The sequence below is a fragment of the Mixophyes fleayi genome, chromosome 11 (genome assembly GCF_038048845.1).
Source record: "Mixophyes fleayi isolate aMixFle1 chromosome 11, aMixFle1.hap1, whole genome shotgun sequence".
Classification (NCBI taxonomy): domain Eukaryota; kingdom Metazoa; phylum Chordata; class Amphibia; order Anura; family Limnodynastidae; genus Mixophyes; species Mixophyes fleayi.
Window position 1 is genome coordinate 8,405,847 of NC_134412.1, and position 23,504 is coordinate 8,429,350.

General features: G+C 34.9%; 1 protein-coding gene across 1 annotated transcript; it reads left to right on the forward strand.

Annotated features, from left to right (window-relative positions):
• Nucleotides 1-757: 757 nt before the first annotated feature.
• LOC142107448 (uncharacterized) lies at nt 758-22,048 on the forward strand. The gene is made up of 22 exons (XM_075190883.1): nt 758-814; nt 3,858-3,983; nt 4,438-4,597; nt 5,421-5,519; nt 6,446-6,570; nt 6,887-7,168; nt 7,299-7,424; nt 7,879-8,044; nt 8,518-8,616; nt 9,311-9,435; nt 10,167-10,292; nt 10,746-10,905; nt 11,381-11,479; nt 12,818-12,942; nt 13,252-13,533; nt 13,663-13,788; nt 14,241-14,400; nt 19,414-19,512; nt 20,237-20,361; nt 20,675-20,956; nt 21,073-21,198; nt 21,860-22,048. Exons 1-22 carry the CDS (start codon nt 758-760, stop codon nt 22,046-22,048), a joined length of 3,264 nt encoding a protein of 1,087 aa, XP_075046984.1.
• The last annotated feature ends 1,456 nt before the right edge of the window (nt 22,049-23,504 follow it).

Sequence of the window (23,504 nt, forward strand, 5' to 3'; positions counted from 1 at the left end):
ACTTCATCTCCTTCTCTTGAATCTGGATTATCACCTTCACGGAGTACAGATGCTCGATATCTACTCGGAAATGGTAAATCACTTTAAAATCATGTTATATCATTATTATTATTTCTATTGTCGTAACATAGAGAACTTACAGTTATTTATAAAGGTTAACCCATCACATAATTGTGGGGATAAATCATAATTGCAGTGTAAATATGGTATTTAATTGAATCCATTGATAAGTTGCAATGTAAAATGTGAAGACAGAAGGTCTGTTGTATTTCTATTTGAAGGCTCTGCACATTCCTATGTGAGAAGATAGGAGTGTCACAACTAGAAGCTTCAAAGAGGCCATGTTGTAAGATATATCCTGGCCTGGGATGGAGTTTTGACACCTGAATAGACTTTCAGGAAACGCTAAGCATGGTGTCTGGCTCAAAGAGCTCATATGCTTACTTGGCTATATGTGATATAGACACAAATAATTAAGTTTTAAAATATGCCATTTAAAATCAATAAAATGTAGTGATCAACCACATATTTTCCAATAGCATGATTAAGGGCAGCTCATATGTCAAATTAAGAATTCTGCCCCACAAAGAAGTTAAGGAAATGAGTGTAAGCTCTATAAGTACACTGTATTTAGACATCTTTGGTATCAAAAGATGGACAAATTCATAGGGGATTTATTAATAATAAAATTGGGTCTGTGTGACGCTCCACAGAAAAGTTAGGTCAAATAGTAGAATTGGGTAGTAAATCAGACAACATGCAAATGGTGATTGAAAAAGAGAATTACAGACCACAGCCCCCAGGAGGGGGTAAGGTATAAAGGTGGCTTGAAAAAGCTGATGCAAGTTACAACAAATTGTCAGTCTTTGGGAAATCAATCATTCATTGATAAGCTGTCCATCTTCAAGCCAATTTCCCTTGGCTCAGAATATACTACTTCGATGTAAGTTATTCTCTGAATCTATTCCTTATTATTTTAAACTGTTTTGCTTGTGTATGTTATGTCAATTGTTATTGTTTTTTATACATGATTGCCCTGTACTTTTGTATATTAAATCTATAAATTTAGTAAGTTGTGTCCTTGATACTCTAACAAATCCATTAGCCTGTTAAGAAGAATATAGCTCGACCAAGTTAACCCTTTCAATGCTGGTGTGTGATTTGTTGATACATTTCGCTATGCTTTGTCAAGGCACAGCATAGCAAAACATGCGTTGGAGTTATCGCTTCTGATCCAGAGTATATTTAGTAGGATTTCTATGTTACCATCTATAGGCTCCCTAAATGCAGAGTTAGTACAGAGCACACGGCAGTCAGTCAGCAACTCCCCGTAACTAATGGGGCAACAATAGTGTGGGCTATTCTACCTGTGCACGCTCAGGAAGATGGCTCCCTGTGTCCAGATTTATGGTCATTAAGGAAACATTGTGTTGTGAATGTCGGCCTCCCCTTAGATTGGTGCTAGTGGGTAGCAACCGAGATATAGTCAGCTACTCATTTTGTAATATGCTCTATAGTTAGCATTTATATAGACATATTTGTTCCTCAGTGAGATACATAGTTAGTTGACTATACAGGAATATACATTTGCCTTAATGACCTATTATCATATAGGAGCTCAATATCATTCACTTTTCATAGATTACCTACCTTGAGCTATGTGATTATCTAAGATCTTAATAGATAATGCTTTCAGCATATTTTATTATCACTTCACTTTAATTCACAAACACTTATTTCACTATTTTATTTTTCTTTTAATCCATTTTATTCAAGATAATAACAGTTCCATTTTATACCTTCATCCATGGTACTTCATTAAATATATTCTACTGTTCTCGGGACTACTAGTGCAGCTACATTGGAAACAACTTTCAAGTCTATCCAACTTTAATACTTTCTCTCATTTACAAGATTCTTAGCCAGTGTACTGTAGTTGATAACTAAAATAGCTGTCTAGTGCACATGATGGGTTCAACAGAAAACCAACATTATGACAGTTTCCTTGTAATTTTTTACTAATTGAATCTATGAAGTATTCTGATTGCTCAAACACATATTCTGTATCCACAAAGTTGACCAAAGCTAAGCAAATTTAGGTAAGAAAGCTCAGGAACAGCTGAAAGACAATGAGAAAAGTAATGGACAAATGTTGCTATTTGTTTTCATTTTTAGATGATTCTACAGACAGTCCTGTGGAACCCACAACCACACATGTACCAGTTTACACAACCACCATACCCACTACTGTTCCTCCTTTTGTTTGTTCTTCAGGTAATACAGATACACGGGAAATAAATATTATATATATATATATATATATATATATATATATATATACACATGTTTTTTTTGTGCATACATCTTATCGTAAGTAGAAATGGTTATTTACCATATGTATTCAAAGGTATATATCAGTACTAAAAAACATGCCAACCAATGAGACCTTTTATTTCATTGTCTAACATGCTCTAGCCATGTAAATGCTAAATGCTGATTGGATACTCTGGTTTATTGCAAATGACCATAGATCAGCAAAGTTATTAGATAACCCTAAGTGATTCAGTTTTACAAGTAAGTAGATCAATGTTGCAAAAATCTTAGTATCACCTATCTTAGAATACTTGTGTTCAGTATTCTGAGACAAAAGAACTAGAAAAAGAATATTCTGAAAACCAGTTCAGAGCTAAAAAGAGAATGTTGTAAAAAGAAATATCAGTCATATCTTTAATCCCGGAAAGTCAAGAAAACTCTGATCATTTACAAAAGTTATATATTTCTGTAAAATAGAAAAAATAAAACCAAACATGAAATGCTACATAGTTTTAGCTTGTGCATTTCACATTCAGTACCTATGTGGTCTAACTAAATATTCTAAGTGCTGTCTATCAAAGTATTATATGGTAGAATCTGTTATAATGTTGTTACTGATGTGATGAATTACTCACTGATAATGATTTTGCAAGTAAAAATAATCCAGTGTTTCTGTTTGCATCAGACCTGCTCTACCCATATGGATCAGCAATTGACACTATCAATCCAAAGGCACTCGATGGATATTCGCCATTAATAGGACTTTCGATTGCAGTCCCTCTTTTTGGGAGCAACTACTATTCTCTTTATGCAAGTATCTGGGTCATACATCTGTCAGATATATTGTATCTTATTTATTTCACTAGAAACAAAAAAAGGCTGCAGCATTCTGCAAAGATCCGACTGCAATCATTGAAATCCTAATACTAAAAATAAGTCTTGTGATGCTTCTAAATCAAATAAAACAACTGGTTTAAAATCGGAGAGACATTAGTTTTTGTACTTTATGCCCATGTAACAATTAACCAAATGTCCCATTTTATTTGAAAACACATTTAACATGTGAAACTTACGTTGTACTTTCTTATCTTACATTTTTTAAATGTTTTTTTCCAACACAGGTAAACAATAATGGATTGCTGTCATTCAGTTTGCCAATTTCACAATATATACCTCAAGTGCTCCCCGTGGCTTTAGGAAACCCATTCCTAGCTCTCTTTTGGGCAGACATAAATAATCAATTAGCAGGTGATATATATTTCCGCCAGAGCACAGATCCTGAACTTCTGGCACGTGCAACATCTGATATCAGAGCTTACTTCCATCATCTGAGCTTCACAGCACAGTGGGTGTTCGTAGCAACATGGAACAGAGTTGCATATTATTCATCTTCAACCAATAAGGTGTTTAAACTACTACACTAGTTATCTTTTACACTACATTGAGGTGACTGATGTTCATAAATGTCTGATGTAACTTAACAAACATTTATAGCACATTTAAATCCCAAAATCTATATGACCTCTCCTGTTTTGAACCTTTAGGTGAACACTTTCCAGGCAGTTCTAATCACAGATGGAAATCTGACATTTCTTTTATTCAATTATGAAGACATACAGTGGCCAAGTGTGGATGACCACAGTTCAGTATATATTGGATCCCTGGCACTGGTGAGCATGCAATTTATTTGTAGATTAGCAATATGTTTTAGAGCAATAGTGGATTCCTTTTTCAAAGCCTTGAATTTTATTATAATGCTGGTTCACACAGCAGTAAACAGCAGCCATAATTTTATTTATTTAAATGGATAGTTTATCTTGGAAGGGTATTCAATACTAAAAAGAGCAAGCGTATACAATACATATTTACTGTTTAAAAACACAAACAACATAGTTTCACTAGCACACCTGATTCCTTGGTGTGTTGGAAGAAGAAGAGCTATAGAGCAGGAGTTTTCATTTTTCACTAAGAACATTCCACAGATTAGAGGTTGTAAAACTAGGCACCCAGTGGCATAACTGAAAGTATGGATTATATATTAGCAGGAAATGCAAATAAGTTTGACTGGGGTGTGATTCGTTCAGCCTTTAATAGTGTTTGTCAACCTGTTTTTGTGTTGTGAAGGTTGGACTTAATAGTGGATACACGACAGGATATTACACAATCCCAGGATCCCTCTCACCAGCCATCGGCAATATATCACACACAAGTAATATCAATGTAACTGGGCGCTGGGTATTCAAAGTGGACCAACTACATCCTGAAGATGTCAATGGGATTCTAGGTAAGTTGATTCTACCTTCTCTTCATTGATGAAAACATTTAACTACTTTAATGTTCTATCCATTTTAACACATTATTTTGTTTGGATACGGCAGATCAGTTATTTAAGATTGTTATCATCAGAGAGCTTCGAATGATGACCTGTCCAGGAACTATTCTATTTTCACTTTCTACTTGCTGTAGACATAAGTTATACAGGAAACAAGCACAAGTCTCAGAGATTTATGATATGTTAAGCAAAATAGAACTCTAGTGTAGATTATTAGCTCGATTATAGAAAACTAACATTATGACTGTTTCCTTGTAATTATTATCTAATTGAAACTATGAAGTATTCTGATTGATGATCATCATCATCATCACCATTTATTTATATAGCGCCTCTGATTCCGCAGCGCTGTACAGAGAACTCATTCACATCAGTCCCTGCCCCATTGGAGCTTACAGTCTAAATTCCCTATCACACACACAGACAAACAGAGAGACAGACTAGGGTAAATTTTGATAGCAGCCAATTAACCTACTAGTATGTTTTTTTGGAGTGTGGGAGGAAACCGGAGCACCCGGAGGAAACCCACGCAAAAACGGGGAGAACATACAAACTCCACACAGATAAGGCCATGGTCGGGAATTGAACTCATGACCCCAGTGCTGTGAGGCAGAAGTGCTTACCACTAGGCCACCATGCTGCCCATTGATAACACAAAATACTCTGGCTCAAAAACATGAACAAAGCAAAGGAAATTTAGGTTACAAAATCAGCAACAGCTGAATGACAAAGCAAAAACTAATGGAGATATATTGATATTTGTTTTCACTTTTAGATGATTCTACAGACAGTACAGTGGAACCCACAACCACACATGAGCCAGTCGACATAACCACCATCTCCACTACTGTCCCTCCTTTTGTTTCTTCTTCAGGTAATACTTGTACATATGAAATATTCTGAAATCATATTTACTTGCTTTGTTCAGAGTTACAGATCTATTACCAACCAATGAGACCTTTTGTTTCATTTTCTAACAATGCTCTAGCTATGTAAATTCTAAATGCTGATTGGATACTCTGGTTTACTGGATATCAGCATATTTCAGTAAAGTTATTGCATAACCCTCAGTGATCCAGATGGACAAGCAAGTAGGTCAATGTTGTAAAAACTTAAAATGACTTATCTTAGAATAGTTGCGTAAAGGGTTCTGATGAAAAATGACTCTTTAATAAATAGTCTGAAAGTCAGTCTAGACCAAAACTAAGGGCTAGATTTACTAAAGGGCGGTTTGGTCAAACTGCCGGATTTTAGCCATTTTTTTCGGCAGTTTTGAATCCGCCGAATTTACTAAAGCCCAAAACCGCCGATAAAACAGCCAGAATTTAAATTTTTCAAAACCACCACTTTGCAAATCGCCATCCCGATTTTAACATTGATGAACATACAAACCCCCAGATTTACTAATCTGGGAGTTTTCAAACTGCCACCAAACTCGATTCTTACTAAATCTAGCCCTAAGTCTTGAAACTGGAAATAAGGAACATTATTTCTAATGGAAAGTCAAGAAAATCTATCATCACTCTTCATGTACTTTAAAATGGTTTCTCATACCTGAGTTTAAAGGCAAATGTAAAAATATCTCTAGACTAAGCAAAATGAATCTAGCAATAAAATTCTGCAAATTTTGCTTGAATTGTGCTTACCACATTCAGTACATGTTTGCTCCATCTAAAGTCTCCAAGTACTGTATATAAAAGTAGTATATAGTAGGATCTGATAAAAGGAAATTAGTATTGTGAAGAATTCCTTATTGATAATGCTTTAGTAATAATATACCAGTGTTTTTGTTTGTCTCAGACCTGCTCTATCCATATGGATCAGCAATTGACACTATCAATCCAAAGTCAGATGATGGTTCATCCCCATTAATTGGACTTTCTACTTCAATTCCACTTTTTGGGAATTACTTCTCTTCTCTTTATGTAAGTATCTGAATGCTACTTTATTTCCGATAATCTTGTATCTGATTACATTGCATACAAACAAATAACAGAAACAGCATTATGCAAAGAGCTTATTGCATCCACATAATAGCTAATACTATGCTAAGGACTTGTTTTACTTGTCCAATCCAATAAAACAAATATATTCTAATACAATAGACATTAAATATTGAGTTTTGGGCCCATATACCCATTAAGAAAATGTTCTAAATGTAGTTAGAATACACTTTTAATATAAGAAATTTACCTTGTGATTTTTATCCTTAATTTTCTAGCCTTCTCTTTTCCCTCACAGGTGAACAATAATGGACTACTGTCATTCAGTTTGCCAATTTGGCAATATGTACCTCAAGAGCTCCCTGTGGCTTTTGGGAACCCGTTCCTAGCTCTCTTTTGGGCAGACATAGATAATCGCGTAGCAGGTGACATATATTTCCGCCAGACAACAGATCATGAACTTCTGGACCGAACGACATCTGATATCAGAGCTTACTTCCATCAGCTGAACTTCACAGCTCAGTGGGTGTTTGTGGCAACATGGCACAGAGTGGCTTATTTTGGATCTTCAAACAACAAGGTGTTTAAACTACTTCACTTGTTATCTTTTACCTTACATTGAGGTGATTGATGTCTATCAATACCTGATGAAACGTAACAAACAATTACATCCCAAACTCTATATGACCTATTGTATTTTGTACATTTAGGTGAACACATTGCAGGCTGTTCTAAGTACAGATGGAAATATGACATTTGTTTTATTAAATTATGAAGACATTCAGTGGCCAAGTTTGGAAGGCAACAGTTCAGTATATGAAGGACGATTGGCACTGGTGAGCATGTAATTTATTCGTGGATTAGCAATATGTTTTAGAGCAATAGTGGATTCCTATTATCAAGGCTTAAATATTGATATATGACGGTGCACACAGCAGTAAACAGCAGTATCAATGTCATTAATTTAAATCCGTAGTTTATCTTGGAAGAGTATCCCAACTTTAAAAGAGCAGACTTATCAATAAATTTATTTCAATTTAAGAACCACAAACAACAAATGTTCACTCTTGCAGATGATATTTTGGGTGTGGAATAAGAAGAAGCGTTATAGGAGTTTCAGATTTCACTGTTAGCATTCAATGGAGTAGAGGTTTCAAATCTAGGTGACCAGTAGCATGACTGATAGTTTGGCTTCTACAGTAATAGGAAATGCACAATAAATGTCTTTGCCTTGGGTGAGATTCATTCATACATTAATATAGTCTGTATATCTCTTCTTATGCTCTAAAGGCTGGACTCAATAGTGGATACAACACAGGATACTACACAATCCCAGGATCTCTCTCACTAGCCATCGGCAACATATCGCACACAAGTAATGTCAACGTACCTGGACGCTGGGTATTCAAAGTGGACAAACTACATCCTGAAGATGTCAATGGGAGTATAGAAAGTGGTAAATATTTCTTTCTTCAGTGATGAAAATGTATTTAACTATTTAAATGTGTCTCCCATATACAAATATTATGTCCTGTGGACAAGGCAGAGGAGTTATTAGGTATTTAAAATATTATATCAATTTTTATCATCAGATGGTGTTCAATGCTGACCTCTCCAGGAAATGTTCAATTTTCACTTTATAAATGTTGTACCCGGGAAACATGCGAATATTTCAGAGATATTTCTAGTTAATAATTAAAATAGCTGTCTAGTGCAGATGATGGGTTCAAGAACAGAAAACCAACATTATGACTTTTTCCTTATAATTATTTACTAATTGAAACTATGAAGTATTCTGATTGGTCACACATAAATTCTGTACCCATAAATTTAAACAAATCTAAGAAATTCAGTTAAGAATACCCAGGAGCAGATGGAAGACAAGGAGGAAATTAATGGACGAATGTTGAAATTTCTTTTCATTTTTAGATGACTCTACAGACAGTACAACGGAACCTACAACCACACGTTTGCCAGTTTACTCAACCACCATGCCCACTACTGTTCCTTCTTTTGTTTCTTCTTCAGGTAATACATGTACACATGAAATTTTCTGAAATCATATTAAATATATGTTTTGTCTGTGCATTCAATTTATCATAAGCAGAAAGGGTTATTTACTAGCTTTATTGAAAGGTACATATCTGTAATAAAAACCTACCAACCACTGAGCACTTATATTTCATTGTCTAACATGCTCTAGCCATGTAAAAGCTAAATGCGGATTGAATTCTCTGGTTTACTACACATCAGCATATTTCAGCAAAGTTATTAGGTAGTCCTAAGTGATTAAGTTAATTATGTAGATCAATGTTGAAAAAGCTTAGTATCACTTATCTTAGAATACTTGTGTTCAATGTTCTGACACATAAGAACTCCGACCTGAATATTCTGAAAGCCAGTTTATAGCCAAAATGAGTATGTTGTGAACAGGAATATCAGTCATATATTTTCACCTGGAAAGTCAAGGAAACTCTATCATCATTTGCAAAGTTTAATATATATGCAAACTAGTAAATATAAAATCAAACATGAAATGCCACATAGTTTGGATTTGTGCATGTTACATTCATTACATGTATGCTGTAACTAAATATTCTAAGTCCGGTCTATCAAAGTATTATATGGTGGAATCTGCTATAAAGTCATTATTGATGTGATGAATTCCTCACTGATAATGTTTTTGCAAGTAAAAATAATCCAGTGTTTCCGTTTGCATCAGACCTGCTCTACCCATATGGATCAGCAGTTGACACTATTAATCCAAAGGCACTCGATGGATGGTCGCCATTAATAGGACTTTCAATTGCAGTTCCTCTTTTTGGGAACAACTATTATTCTCTTTATGTAAGTATCTGTATCATAATTCTGTCAGATATATTGTATCTCATTTATTTGAATAGAAAAAAAAGGCTGCAGCATTCTGCAAAGATCCAACTGCAACCACTTGGAACCTAGTACTGCAAATAAGTCTTGTGTTGCTTCTAAAACATATAAAGCAACAGGTTTAAAATTAGAGAGACATTCATTCTTGTGTTTTACACCCATGTCACATTTAATCAAATGCCCCATTTCATTTGTAACCACAGTTAACATGTGAAACTTACCTTGTAATTTGTATCCTTCAATTTTTAACTATATCTTTTCCCTCACAGGTGAACAATAATGGATTGCTGTCATTCAGTTTGCCAATTTCACAATATATACCTCAAGCGCTCCCCGTGGGTTTTGGAAACCCATTCTTTGCTCTCTTTTGGGCAGATATAGATAATCGCGTAGCAGGTGATATATATTTCCGTCAGAGCACAGATCCTGAACTCCTAGCACGGGCAACATCTGATATCGGAACTTACTTCCATCAACTGAACTTCACAGCTCAGTGGGTGTTTGTGGCAACATGGGACAGAGTTACCCATTTTTCATCTATAACCAACAAGGTGTTTAAACTACTGCTCTTGTTATCTTTTACACTACATTGAGGTGATTGATGTCTATCGATGTCTGATGTAACTTAACAAACATTTACAGCACATTTACATCCCACAATCTATATAACCTATTGTATTTTGTACCTTTAGGTGAACACTTTCCAGGCTGTTTTAATTACAGATGGAAATCTGACATTTCTTTTATTCAATTATGAAGACATTCAGTGGCCGAGTGTGGAAGACCACAGTTCAGTATATATTGGTGCCCTGGCACTGGTGAGCATGCAACTTATTTGTGGATTAGCAATATGTTTTAGAGCAATAGTAGATTCCTATTTCCAAACTTTAAATATTATTATAATCGCAGTTCACACAGCAGAAAACAGCAGTCATAATTTTATTTATTTAAATGGATAGTTTATCTTGGAAGGGTTTTCAGTCCTAAAAACAGCAGGTGTATAAATTACATATTTACAGCTTAAAAAACAAATAATATAGTTTCACTAGCACACCTGATTTCTTGGTGTGTAGGAAGAAGAAGAGCTATAGAGCAGGAGTTTTCATTTTTCACTAGGAACATTCCACAAACCAGAAGATATAAATCTAGTCACCCAGTGGCATAACTGATAGTTTGGTTTCTACATTAGCAGGAAATTCAAATAAGTTTGACTGTGGTGTGATTTGATCAGCCATTAATAGTGTCTGTCAACATGTTCTTATGTTGTGAAGGCTGGACTCAACAGTGGATACTACACAGGATACTACACAATCCCAGGATCCCTCTCACTAGCCATCGGCAATATATCACACACAAGTAATATCAACATACCTGGACGCTGGGCATTCAAAGTGGACCAACTACATCCTGAAGATGTCAATGGGATTCTAGGTAAGTTGATTCTACCTCCTTTTCATTGATGAAAACATTTAACTACTTTAATGTTCTATCCATTTTAACACATTATTTTGTTTGGACACGGCAGAGGAGTGTTCTTTTATTTAAGATTGTTATTTTCAGAGAGTGTCGAATGATGACCTGTCCAGGAACTATTCTATTTTCACTTTCTACTTGCTGTAGACATAAATTATACAGGAAACAAGCACAAGTCTCAGAGATTTAGGATATGTTAAGCAAAATAGCTCTCTAGTGTAGATTATTAGCTCAAATATAGAAAAGTAACAATATGACTGTTTCCTTGTAATTATTATCTAACTGAAACTATGGAGTATTCTGATTGGTAACAAAAATACTCTTGCCCCAAAACATGAAAAAGCAAAGAAAATTTAGGTAAGAAAATCAAACAATAGCTGAATGACAAAGCGAAAACTAATGGAGAAATACTGATATTTGTTTTCATTTTTAGATGATTCTACAGACAGTACAGTGGAACCCACAACCACATATGAGCCAGTTTACACAACCACTATGTCCACTTCTGTCCCTCCTTTTGTTTCTTCTTCAGGTAATACTTGTACATATGAAATATTCTGAAATCATATTTATTTGCTTTGTTCAGAGTTACAGATCTACTACCAACAAATGAGACCTTTTGTTTCATTTTCTAACAATGTTCTAGCTATGCAAATTCTAAATGCTGATTGGATACTCTGGCTTACTGCACATTAGCATATTTCAGTAAAGTTATTGCATAACCCTCAGTGATCCAGATGGACAAGCAATTCAGTCAATTTTGTAAAAACTTAAAATTGCTTATCTTAGAATAGTTACGTAAAGGATTCTGATGAAAGATTGCTCTTCAATAAATATTCTGAAAGTCAGTCTAGACCAAAACTAAGGGCAGTTTGGTCAAACCACCATTTTTTTAGCCTTTTTTTGGCAGTTTTGAAACTGCCGGATTTACTAAAACCCACACCGCCATTAAAACGGCCAGAATTGACATTTTTCAAAACCACCACTTTACAAATCGCCATCCCGATTTTAACAATGATGAATATGCAAACCCCCAGATTTACTAAGCTGGGGTTTTCAAAACCACCACAAAACAGCTAAAATGAAAGGGTTGGCTGTGAGTGGCGAGATTGCTCAAACTGCATGCTGTTTGAGCTATTTTGCCATTCAGAACATAAGAGAAAGCACCATTAATAAATAAATTATTGAGGCAATCATTATTTATTTATAAAGGTACAAAATTAATTTATAATTTACTTTTGTGGAAAAAAAAATTAATTTAAGTTGCCAAAATTCTTGAATTATTATATTATTCTGACACTATGTAACTCAAAAAGCAATCATTTTGCCAATCAGAAACAAGTATTAAAAACTTGTCTTTTGGATGCGGGTTCTGATGCCGATTATAACCATACCGACATACATCGCCAGCCGTTTCCAATCGCAGTTTCAAATCGCCATTAGAAAAATGTGGCGGTTTGGACCACTAAACCGCCGGCGATGTGTGGCAGTTTCAAACCACCACCAAGCTCGATTCTTAGTAAATCCAGCCCTAAGTCTTGATACAGAGTTTCAGGAACATTATTTCTAATGGAAAGTCAAGAAAATCTATCATCACTCTTCATTTGCTTTAAAAAATTTCCCATACCTGAGTTAAAAGGCAAATATAAAAATATCTCTAGACTAAGAAAAATGAATCAAACCACAAATGCTGCAAATTTTACTTAGATTATGTATACCACATTCAGTACGTGTTTGCTCCATCTAAAGTATCCATGTACTGTATATAAAAATAGTATATAGTATGATGTTACAGTGAAATTACTGTTGTGAAAAATTCCTTATTGATGATGCTTTAATAATAATAACACAGGGCTTTTGATTGCCTCAGACCTGCTCTACCCATATGGATCAGCAATTGACACTATCAATCTAAAGTCAGATGATGGATCATCCCCATTAATAGGACTTTCTACTTCAATTCCTCTTTTTGGGAATTACTTCTCTTCTCTTTATGTAAGTATCTGAATGCTTCCAATATACTTGTGCCTGATTTAGTTGCATATAAACAAATAACAGATACAGCGTTATGCAAAGAGCCGATTGCATCCACATCATACCTAACACTATGCTAAGGATTTGTTTTACTTGTCTAATCCAATAAAATAACTAGATTCAAATGTGAGAGACATTAATTATTGGGTTTAACGTCCATATACCTGTTATTAAAATGTTCCAAATGTATTTAGAATACATATTTAATAGTAGAAATTTACCTTGTGATATTCTATCCTTCATATTTTAGCCTTATCTTTTCCCTCACAGGTGAATAATAATGGTTTACTGTCATTCAGTTTGCCAATTCGACAATGGACACCTCAAGCGCTCCCCGTGGCTTTTGGAAACCCATTCCTAGCTCTCTTTTGGGCAGACATCGATAATCGCATAGCAGGTGATATATATTTCCGTCAGAGCACAGATCATGAACTTCTGGCCCGGACAACATCTGATATCAGATCTTACTTCCATCACCTGAACTTCATAGCTCAGTGGGTGTTTGTGGCCACATGGGACAGAGTCGCTTATTATTCATCTTCAACGAACAAGGTGTTTAAACTAGTACACTTGTTATCTTTTACTTTACATAGAGGTGATTGATGTCCATAAATGTCTGATGTAACTTAACAAACATTTACATCCCAAAATCTATATGACCTATGTATGTTGTACCTTTAGGTGAACACATTCCAGGCTGTTCTAAGTACAGATGGAAATATGACTTTTGTTTTATTGAACTATGAAGACATTCAGTGGCCAAGTGTGGAAAGCAGCAGTTCAGTATATGGAGGACCAATAGCACTGGTGAGCATGTAATTTGTAGATTTGTAATATGTTTAGAGCAATAGTGGATTCACATTATCAAGGATTAGATATTGATATAATGACGGTGCACACAGCAGTAAACAGCAGTTGCAATGTCATTAATTTAAATGTATAGTTTTTTTTGGAAGAGTATTCCAACTTTAAAAGTGCAGACTTATGACAAAATGTATTAAAATTTAAGAACCACAAACAACAAATGTTCACTGTTACAGATGATTTTTGTATGTGGAATAAGAAGAGTTATAGAGGAAGAGTTTTCATTTTTCACTGTGAGCTTTCAACGGAGTAGAGGTTGCAAATCTAGGCATCCAGTAGTATGACCGATAGTTTGGCTTCTACATTAGTAGAACATGCACATTAAATGTCTTTGCCTGGTTTGAGATTCGTTCATCCTTTAATATAGTCTGTAAATGTCTTCTTATGTCCTGAAGGCTGGACTTAATAGTGGATACAATACAGGATACTACACAATCCCAGGATCTCTCTCACCAGCCATCGTCAATATATCTCACACAAGTAATGTCAATGTAACTGGGCGCTGGGTATTCAAGGTGGACAATCTACATCCTGAAGATGTCAATGGGATTCTAGGTAACAGAAAATATTTCTTTCTTCATAGATGAAAATGTATTTAACCATTTAAATGTGTTTTCCATATAAAAATATTATGCCATGTGGACAAAGCAGAGGAGTTGTCAGGTATTTAAAATGTTTAAACAATTGTTATCATCAGAGGGTGTTCAATGCTGACCTCTTTAGGAAATGTTCTATATTTACTTTCAAATTGTTGTAGTCATAAGGTAGAGAGGATAAATGCAAATATTTCAGAGAGATTTGTAGTTTATAATTAAAATAGTTGTCGAGTGCAGATGATAGGTTCAAAAACAGAAAACCAACATTATGACATTTTCCTTGAAATTATTTACTAATTTAATCTATAATATATTCTGATTGGTCATACAAACATTCAACCCTACAAACTCCCATACAGCTAATAAAATGTAGGTAAGAAAACACAGAATCAACTGAATGACAAGGAGGAGACTAATGGACAAATATTGATATTTGTTTTTATTTTTAGATGATTCTACAGACAGTACAGTGGAACCCATAACCACAGATGAGCCAGTCTACACAACCACCATGCCCACTACTGTTCCCCTTTTTGTTTCTTCTTCAGGTAATACATGTACACACGAAATATTCTGAAATCATATTAAATATATGTTTTTTTTGTGCAGGCATCTTATTGTAAGCAGTAAGGGTTATTTACTAGTCTTATTGAAATGTACATATCTGTACTATAAACATACCAACCAATGAGAAATGCTTTAGTCATGTAAAAGCTAAATGCTGATTGGATTCTTAGTTTTTCTGCACATAAGAATATTTCAGCAAAGTTATTAGATAACCCTAAGTGATTAAGTTTACATGTAGGTAGATCAATTTTGCAAAGCTTAGTATCACTTATCTTAGAATACTTGTGTTCAGTATTCTGATACAAAAGAACTCCTAAATGAATAATCTGAAAGCCAGTTCAGGACCAAAAAGAGTATGTTGTAAAAAGAGTATCAGTCATATCTTTTCTCCCGGAAAGTCAAGGAAACTCTATCATCATTTACAAAGTTTAATAAGTTTGTAAACTAGTAAAGATAAAACAAGACATGAAATGCCACATAGTTTGGGTTTGTGCATGTCACATTCAGTAAATGTTTGCTCTAACAAAATATTCTAAATCCTGTATATCAAATTAGTATATGGTAAAATCTGCTATAATTTTGCCACTGATGTGGTGAATTCCTCATTGATAATGATTTTGCAAGTAAAAATAATCTACTGTTTCTGTTTTTATCAGACCTGCTCTACCCATATGGAACAGCAATTGACACTATCAGTCCAAAGGCATTTGGTGGATGGTCGCCATTAATATGGCTTTGGATTGCAGTCCCTCTTTTTGGAAACAACTATTATTCTCTTTATGTAAGTATCTGAATGATACATCTGTCAGATATATTATATGTTATTTATTTGAATAGAAACAAAAGAATGCTGCAGCATTCTGTAAAGATCTGAGTGCAAGCACTTGGAGCCTAGTACTAGAAATAAGTCCTGTGTTAAAAATAAATTTAAAAAACTCCTACGGCGCTCTATTTTTAATTGCTGCCCAATAGGTTTCAGTTAGACGCCACACTGATTTAGTACATAGACATATAATAATAGCAAATAGAAACCGTTTAAATGCTGTTATTAATTCATAACAGATTTCATAATAGAAAAAAGATAATAAAAATATACTAATTTTTACTCAACAAAGTTCTCTGGATTTGTTAACTCTCCCTTAGGATGTTCCCTCGAATCGAATTCACATAGAAAGAAAAAAATTGCAACAGTATTGTATTGTTTATATGGAATAAAATCTAAACAGCAAGTTCATAAACAATAATACGTTTCCAATCAAAGTTCTTTCATCCTAGGTGCTCTTTTCACAATTTGAACCATAAGTTTCCTCCACGATAGACGTGTATTCTCCCAGCATCCTGTCCCCTAGTGTTAGGCTACTCACTAGAATCTTAATGAAATGGGCACTTCAATGTCAAACTTTTTTTCTCCTTAAATTTTCCTCCAATGGATCAAATTCATCATGGATTATTCTCTACCATATAGCGTATATGGAAATACAAGGAAAGGAAGGGATATATAGCGTATTATCGGGTTTTCTTTAATAAGAAAATCTTTTTATTCACAAAAATTTACACTCACATTATCCACAATTTAAAAGTACATAAAAATAATGTGTGCAATCAATCCTACTGCAACAAGTGAGGATCAAACGAACTATGTAGATTAGTTCCACAAGGACCCCGGGATAGTCCAACATACATTTAACATGTGAAAGTTACCTTATGATTTTTTTTAACCTTCACTTTTTAACTATATCTTTTCCCTCACAGGTAAATAATAACGGTTTGCTGTCATTCAATTTGCCAATTTCACAATATATACCTCAAGCGCTCCCCATGGCTTTTGGAAACCCATTCCTAGCTCTCTTTTGGGCAGACATAAATAACCAGGTAGCAGGTGATATATATTTCCGCCAGAGCACAGATCATGAACTTCTGGTCCGGGCAACATCTGATATCCGAGCTTACTTCCATCATCTGAACTTCACAGCTCAGTGGGTGTTTGTGGCAACATGGGACAGTGTTCCACATTATTCATCTTCAACCAATAAGGTGTTTACACTACTACACTTGTTATCTTTTACCTTACATTTAGGTGACTGATGTCCATAAATGTCTGATGTAACTTAACAAACATTTACAGCCCATTTAAATCCCAAAATCTATATGACCTCTCCTATTTTGAACCTTTAGGTGAACACTTTCCAGGCAGTTCTAATTACAGATGGAAATCTGACATTTGTTTTATTCAATTATGAAGACATTCAGTGGCCAAGTGTGGATGACCACAGTTCAGTATATATTGGATCCCTGGCACTGGTGAGCATGCAATATATTTATACAAAATATGAATAAGTCTTTTCTGCGCTGAGATCCCCCCAAAAAACTGGTATAACAACACGATGACATAAGTAAAATGAATACTTATAATAAATGATGTTATGATATGCCGTTTTTCTTCTCTATTCTCCCTTCCAACCACGATACACATATGAATGGAAAAAGAAGAAATAACAATAGTGTAATACTGTATAATAATGAATAGTATAAAATATTCTATAAAATTTAACAAGTGTCAAATGTATAGCTAGTAAAACCAAAATTAGCCTTCACCGACAATAGTGTTTCATAAAAGAACATTCCACCAAGTGAAATTCTGTATCCTCAAGTATCGTGGGAAATCTCCCGCAGGGGGTACTACTTACACCACGGATTCTTGAAAATTGGCACTTCAAAATTGGTGATCTTTTAATCAAACATCTCAACAGATGGTCATAGAATTTTTACACTATTGTTATTTCTTCTCTTTCATATGTGTATCGTGGTTGGAAGGGAGAATAGAGAAGAAAAACGGCATATCATAACATCATTTAATATAAATATTCATTTTACTTGTGTCATCGTGTTGTTATACCAGTTTTTTGGGGGGATCTCAGCGCAGAAAAGACTTATTCATATTTTGTATATTTATGTGAATTAAAACCTTAGTGTATGGTTTAGAATTTGTCTATCTGCAGCAGGGAATTGTGAAGCGCTGTAAGGGTTGTAGATTATTTGTTACATGCAATATATTTGTAGATTAGCAATATGTTTTAGAGCAATAGTGGATTCCTTTTTCCAAGCCTTGAATTTTATAATAATGCCGGTTCACACAGCAGTAAACAGCAGTCATAATTTTATTTATTTAAATGGATAGTTTATCTTGGAAGGGTATTCAATACTAAAAAGAGCAGTTGTATAGAATACATATTTACTGTTTAAAAACACAAACAACATAGTTTCACTAGCACACCTGCAGGGGCGTGCTGGACCGAGGGGCAGGGGGGCAGCGGGCACCCGGGCCACTCAGTCTAACGGCTGTTCGGGCCGGCCGCCTCCCCCCATCCCCCTCCGTGGATGCAATATATTTCTTAATATTACCGGCGGCCGCATCGCGCCGCGTCAACGCACAGGCTACCGCATCACATGACACGCGATTCTGCCGCGTCATAATGTCTCGTGTCATGTGATTCGGCCGCCTGTGTGCCCCCCAGGCTTAACTGTGCCAGCCCGCGCCTGCACACCTGATTTCTTGGTGTGTTGGAAGAAGAAGAGCTACAGAGTAGGAGTTTACCTTTTTCACTAAGAACATTCCACAGACTAGAAGATGCAAATCTAGGCACCTAGTGGCATAACTGATAGTTTAGATTCTACATTAGCAGGAAATGCAAATAAGCTTGACTGGGGTGTGATTGGTTCAGCCTATAATAGTGTCTGTCAACCTGTTCTTATGTTGTGAAGGCTGGACTCAACAGTGGATACTACACAGGATACTACACAATCCCAGGATCCCTCTCTCCAGCCATCGGCAACATATCACACACAAGTAATGTCAATGTAACTGGGCGCTGGGTATTTAAGGTGGACCAACTACATCCTGAAGATGTCAATGGGATTGTAGGTAAGATTATTCTACCTTCTCTTCATTTATGAAAACATTTTTAACTACGACAATAGGCTCTCCTTTTTAACACATTATTTTGTTTGGACACGGCAGAGAAGTTATTTAAGATTATATATCAATTGTTATCATCAGAGAGCGTTAAATGATGACCTCTACAGGAACTATTTTATTTTAATTTTCTACATGCTGTAGACATAAGTTATACAGGAAACATGCACATGTGTTAGAAATTTGTGGCATGTTAAGTAAAATAGCTCTCTAGTGTAGATGATGGGTTCAAATATAGAAAAACTACATTATAACTGTTTCCTTGTAATTATTTACTAATTGAAACTATGGAGTATTCTGATTGGTAACACAAAATACTCTGACCCACAAACCTGTACAAAGCGAAGGAAATGTAGGTAAGAAAAATGTACAACAGCTGAATGACAAAGCAAAAACTAATGGAGATATATTGATATTTGTTTTCATTTTTAGATGATTCTACAGACAGTACAGTGGAACCCACAACCACACATGAGCCAGTTTACACAACCACCATGTCCACTACTGTCCCTCCTTTTGTTTCTTCTTCAGGTAATACTTGGACATATGAAATATTCTGAAACCATATTAAATGTATGTTTTTAAACGTGCATTTAGCTTATCATAAGCAGGAAGAGTTACTTTCTAGCTTTCATCAAATGTACATATCTGTACTAACGACATACTAAATCAATGAGACGTTTTATTATATTGTCTAACATGCTCTAGCCATGTATAATCTAAATGCTGATTGCATACTATTGTTTTCTGCACATCAGCATATTTTCAAGAAAGTTATTGCATAACCCTCAGTGATCCAGAAGGTCAAGCAAGTAGGTCAGTGTTGTAAAAGCTTAAATTAATTATCTTAGCATACTTATGTAAAGAATTCTGATACAAAATGACTCTTAAATTAATTTTCTGAAAGCCAATTTAGATGCAAAATGAGTTTGAACATCTTTATTCCTGTAATGTCAAGGAAAATCTATCATCAGTTTTCCTGTGTACTATAAGGTTTCGGATACCCGAGTATAAAAACAATTGTAATAAATATTGCAATATCTCTAGACTAAGAAAAGTGAATGCATGCATGCTATAAAGATTTTCTTACATTATGTTTACTACACTCAGTACGTGTTTGCTCCATCTACAGTCTCCAGTTACTGTATATAAGAAAAGTATATTGTAGGTTCTGTTATAGCGCATTTACTGTTGTGAAGAATTCCTTATTTATAATACTTTAGTAGTAATAACACAGGGCTTTTGTTTGCCTCAGACCTGCTCTACCCATATGGATCAGCAATTGACACAATCAATCTTAAGTCAGATGATGGATCATCCCCATTATTAGGACTTTCTACTTCAATTCCATTTTTTGGGAATAACTTCTCTTCTCTTTATGTAAGTATCTGAAAGCTACTTTTTCCCCATATACGATATATATCTGATTTAATTGCATACAAACAAGTAACAGATACAGGTACGAGCCGATTGCATCCACATAATACCTAACAATATGTTAAGGACTTGTTTTACTTGTCCAATCCAATAAAATAACTGGATTAAAATATGAGAGACATAAAATATTGGGTTTCACGTCCATATACCTGTTAATCAAATGTTCCAAATGTACTTAGAATACATATCTAATATATGAAATTTAGCTTGTGATATTTTTATCCTTCGTTTTTATGCCTTATCTTTTCCCTCACAGGTGAACAATAATGGTTTACTGTCATTTCATTTGCCAATTGGACAATGGACACCACAGGCGCTCCCCTTGGCTTTTGGAAACCCATTCCTAGCTCTCTTTTGGGCAGACATCGATAATCGCATAGCAGGTGATATATATTTCCGTCAAAGCACAGATCCTGTACTTCTGGCCAGGGCAACATCTGATATCAGAGCTTACTTCTATCACCTGAACTTCATAGCTCAGTGGGTGTTTGTGGCAACATGGCACAGAGTGGCTTATTTTCGATCTTCAACCAACAAGGTAGACAAACTATTACACTTGTATTGCGGTTGTTTATGAATGCCTGATATAACTAAACTTACATTTACAGCACATTTAAATTCCACTATGTGACCTATCCTGCATTATTCCTTTAGGTGAACACATTCCAGGCTGTTCTGAGCACAGATGGAAGTCTGACATTTGTCTTATTCAATTATGAAGACATTCAGTGGCCGAGTTTGGAAAGCAACAGTTTAGTATATGGAGGACCACTGGCACTGGTGAGCATGCAATTTACTTGTGGATCAACAATATGTTTAGCGCAATATTGGATTCCTTTTATCAAGTCTTAAATATTGCTATAATGACTGTGCACCAGTAGGAAACAGCAGCCACAATGTCATTCATTTAAATGGATAGTTTATCTTGGAAGACTATTGTTACTTAAAAAGAGCAGACTTATCAAGCAAATATTTGCAATGAAAGAACCCCAAACAACATATGTTAACTGGAACAAATGATTTTTGGGTGTGGCTTAAGAAAAGAGTTATAGAGTACAAAATTAAATTTTTCACTGTGAGCATTCAACAGAGTAGTGGTTGTAAATCTTGGCACCCAATAGCATGACTGAGAGGTTGGTTTCTACATTAGTAGGAAATGCACATTATGTGTCTGTGAGTGGGGTGAGATTCATTCATTCTTTAATATAGTCTGTCAAACTCTACTTATTCAAAAAAGGAAGGGGAGCAGAGAAAGTTATAGCTCTTTGAGCTACAACTTTCTCTGCTCCCCTTCCTTTTTTGGACTCATTACTTGAGTTGTTGGTGCACCCCTCCCTACTCGTGATACCATATAATAATCATTTGATATATTATGGAGGCAGGCTTCCTCCCTAGTGCGAACATTACTCTGTTTTCTCCAAACTCTACTTATGTCTCAAAGGCTGGACTCAACAGTGGATACTACACAGGATACTACACAATCCCAGGTTCCCTCTCACCAGCTGTTGTCAATATATCACACACAAGTAATGTCAATGTAACTGGACGCTGGGTATTCAAAGTCGACCAACTACATCCTGAAGATGTCAACGGGATTTTAGGTAAGATGAAACTACCTTCTCTTCATTGATGAAAACATAGTTAACTATTTTAATGTGTTTTCCATATAAATACATATTTATTTGTCATTTGGACAAGGCAGAGGCGTTACCAGGTAATTAAAATGTTATAACAATTAATATCATCAGAAAGTTTTGAATGCTGACCTCTGAAGTAAATGTTTATATTAATTTTATCAACACTGTAGTCACAAGGTACAGAGGAAATATGCAAATATTTCAGATATTTTTTGGTTGATATTTAAAATAGCTGTCTTGTGTAGATGATGGGTTCAAATACAGAAAACCAACATTTTTACTTAATTATTTACTAATTGAAGCTATGAAGTATTCTGATTGGTCACACAAATATTCTGTATCCACAATCTTGAACACAGGTAAGAATATTTAGGGAAGAGAACTCAGGAACAGCTCAAAGACAAGTAGAAAACAAATGTATAATAGCTGATATATGTTTTCATTTTTAGATGATTCTACAGACAGTACAGACAGTACAGTGGAACCCACAACAAGACATGAGCCACTTTACACAACCCCCATGCCCACTACTGTTCCTCCTTTTGTTTTTTGTTCAGGTAATACATGTACATATGAAATATACTGAAATCATATTAAATATATGGATTTTAATGTGCATACAACTTATCATACGCAGTAAAGGTTACTTACAAGCTTTATGCAAAGGTACATATCTATGCTAAAAACATACCAAACCAATGAGAACTTTTATTTTCTAAATGCTGCAGTCGTAAGGTATAGAGAAAATATGAAAATATTCCAGATATTTTTTAGTTGATAATTAAAATAGCAGTCTAGTGTAGATGATGTGTTAAGAATCATTAAAATATATGTTTTTTCCTAATTTAATTTTTCTCGATTATTGTTTAGCTTATCCAAAAAATAAAGCATGTTTCTTCAAGGTGCTTGTAAAAAAAATAAAAGCCATATGACATATAAAAAGAAACCACAGTATAATTTTCGCTTGTGCAGAAAAAGATACCGGGCATGACATGCTTAATCTCAATTTGCCGTACTGGGGGATTAAAGATCAAATTACAGAGCACCCTACACATTGTGTGATATTTCTACTGGCATCATTAGCCAGTTGCCTATCACTCTACAGTCAGCATCACCTTTATCTTGTCAATCTTATTTCTAAATCCAGGCAGCATAGATAGATATAGCATTCCATAGTCATTTTGGGTTCATGTAGATTTGTGTTGGTGTGTGTATGTGATGTAACGTAACAAAATACAAATTATATTACTTTTACTATACACCAGTAATTTAGGTATTATAGCTGCATTTTGTATCTGACAAAAAAGAAGTGACAGGTACCACAGAGTAATAACAGAGAAGCTTATGTTTAGTTTGTTGCCTTTTATTCAGTATAGCTTCTTGTAGCAAACTGTCATTTTGGGTCACTAACAGACCCTTCTGAAGGTGGCCCCAAGAGGATAGGTTATA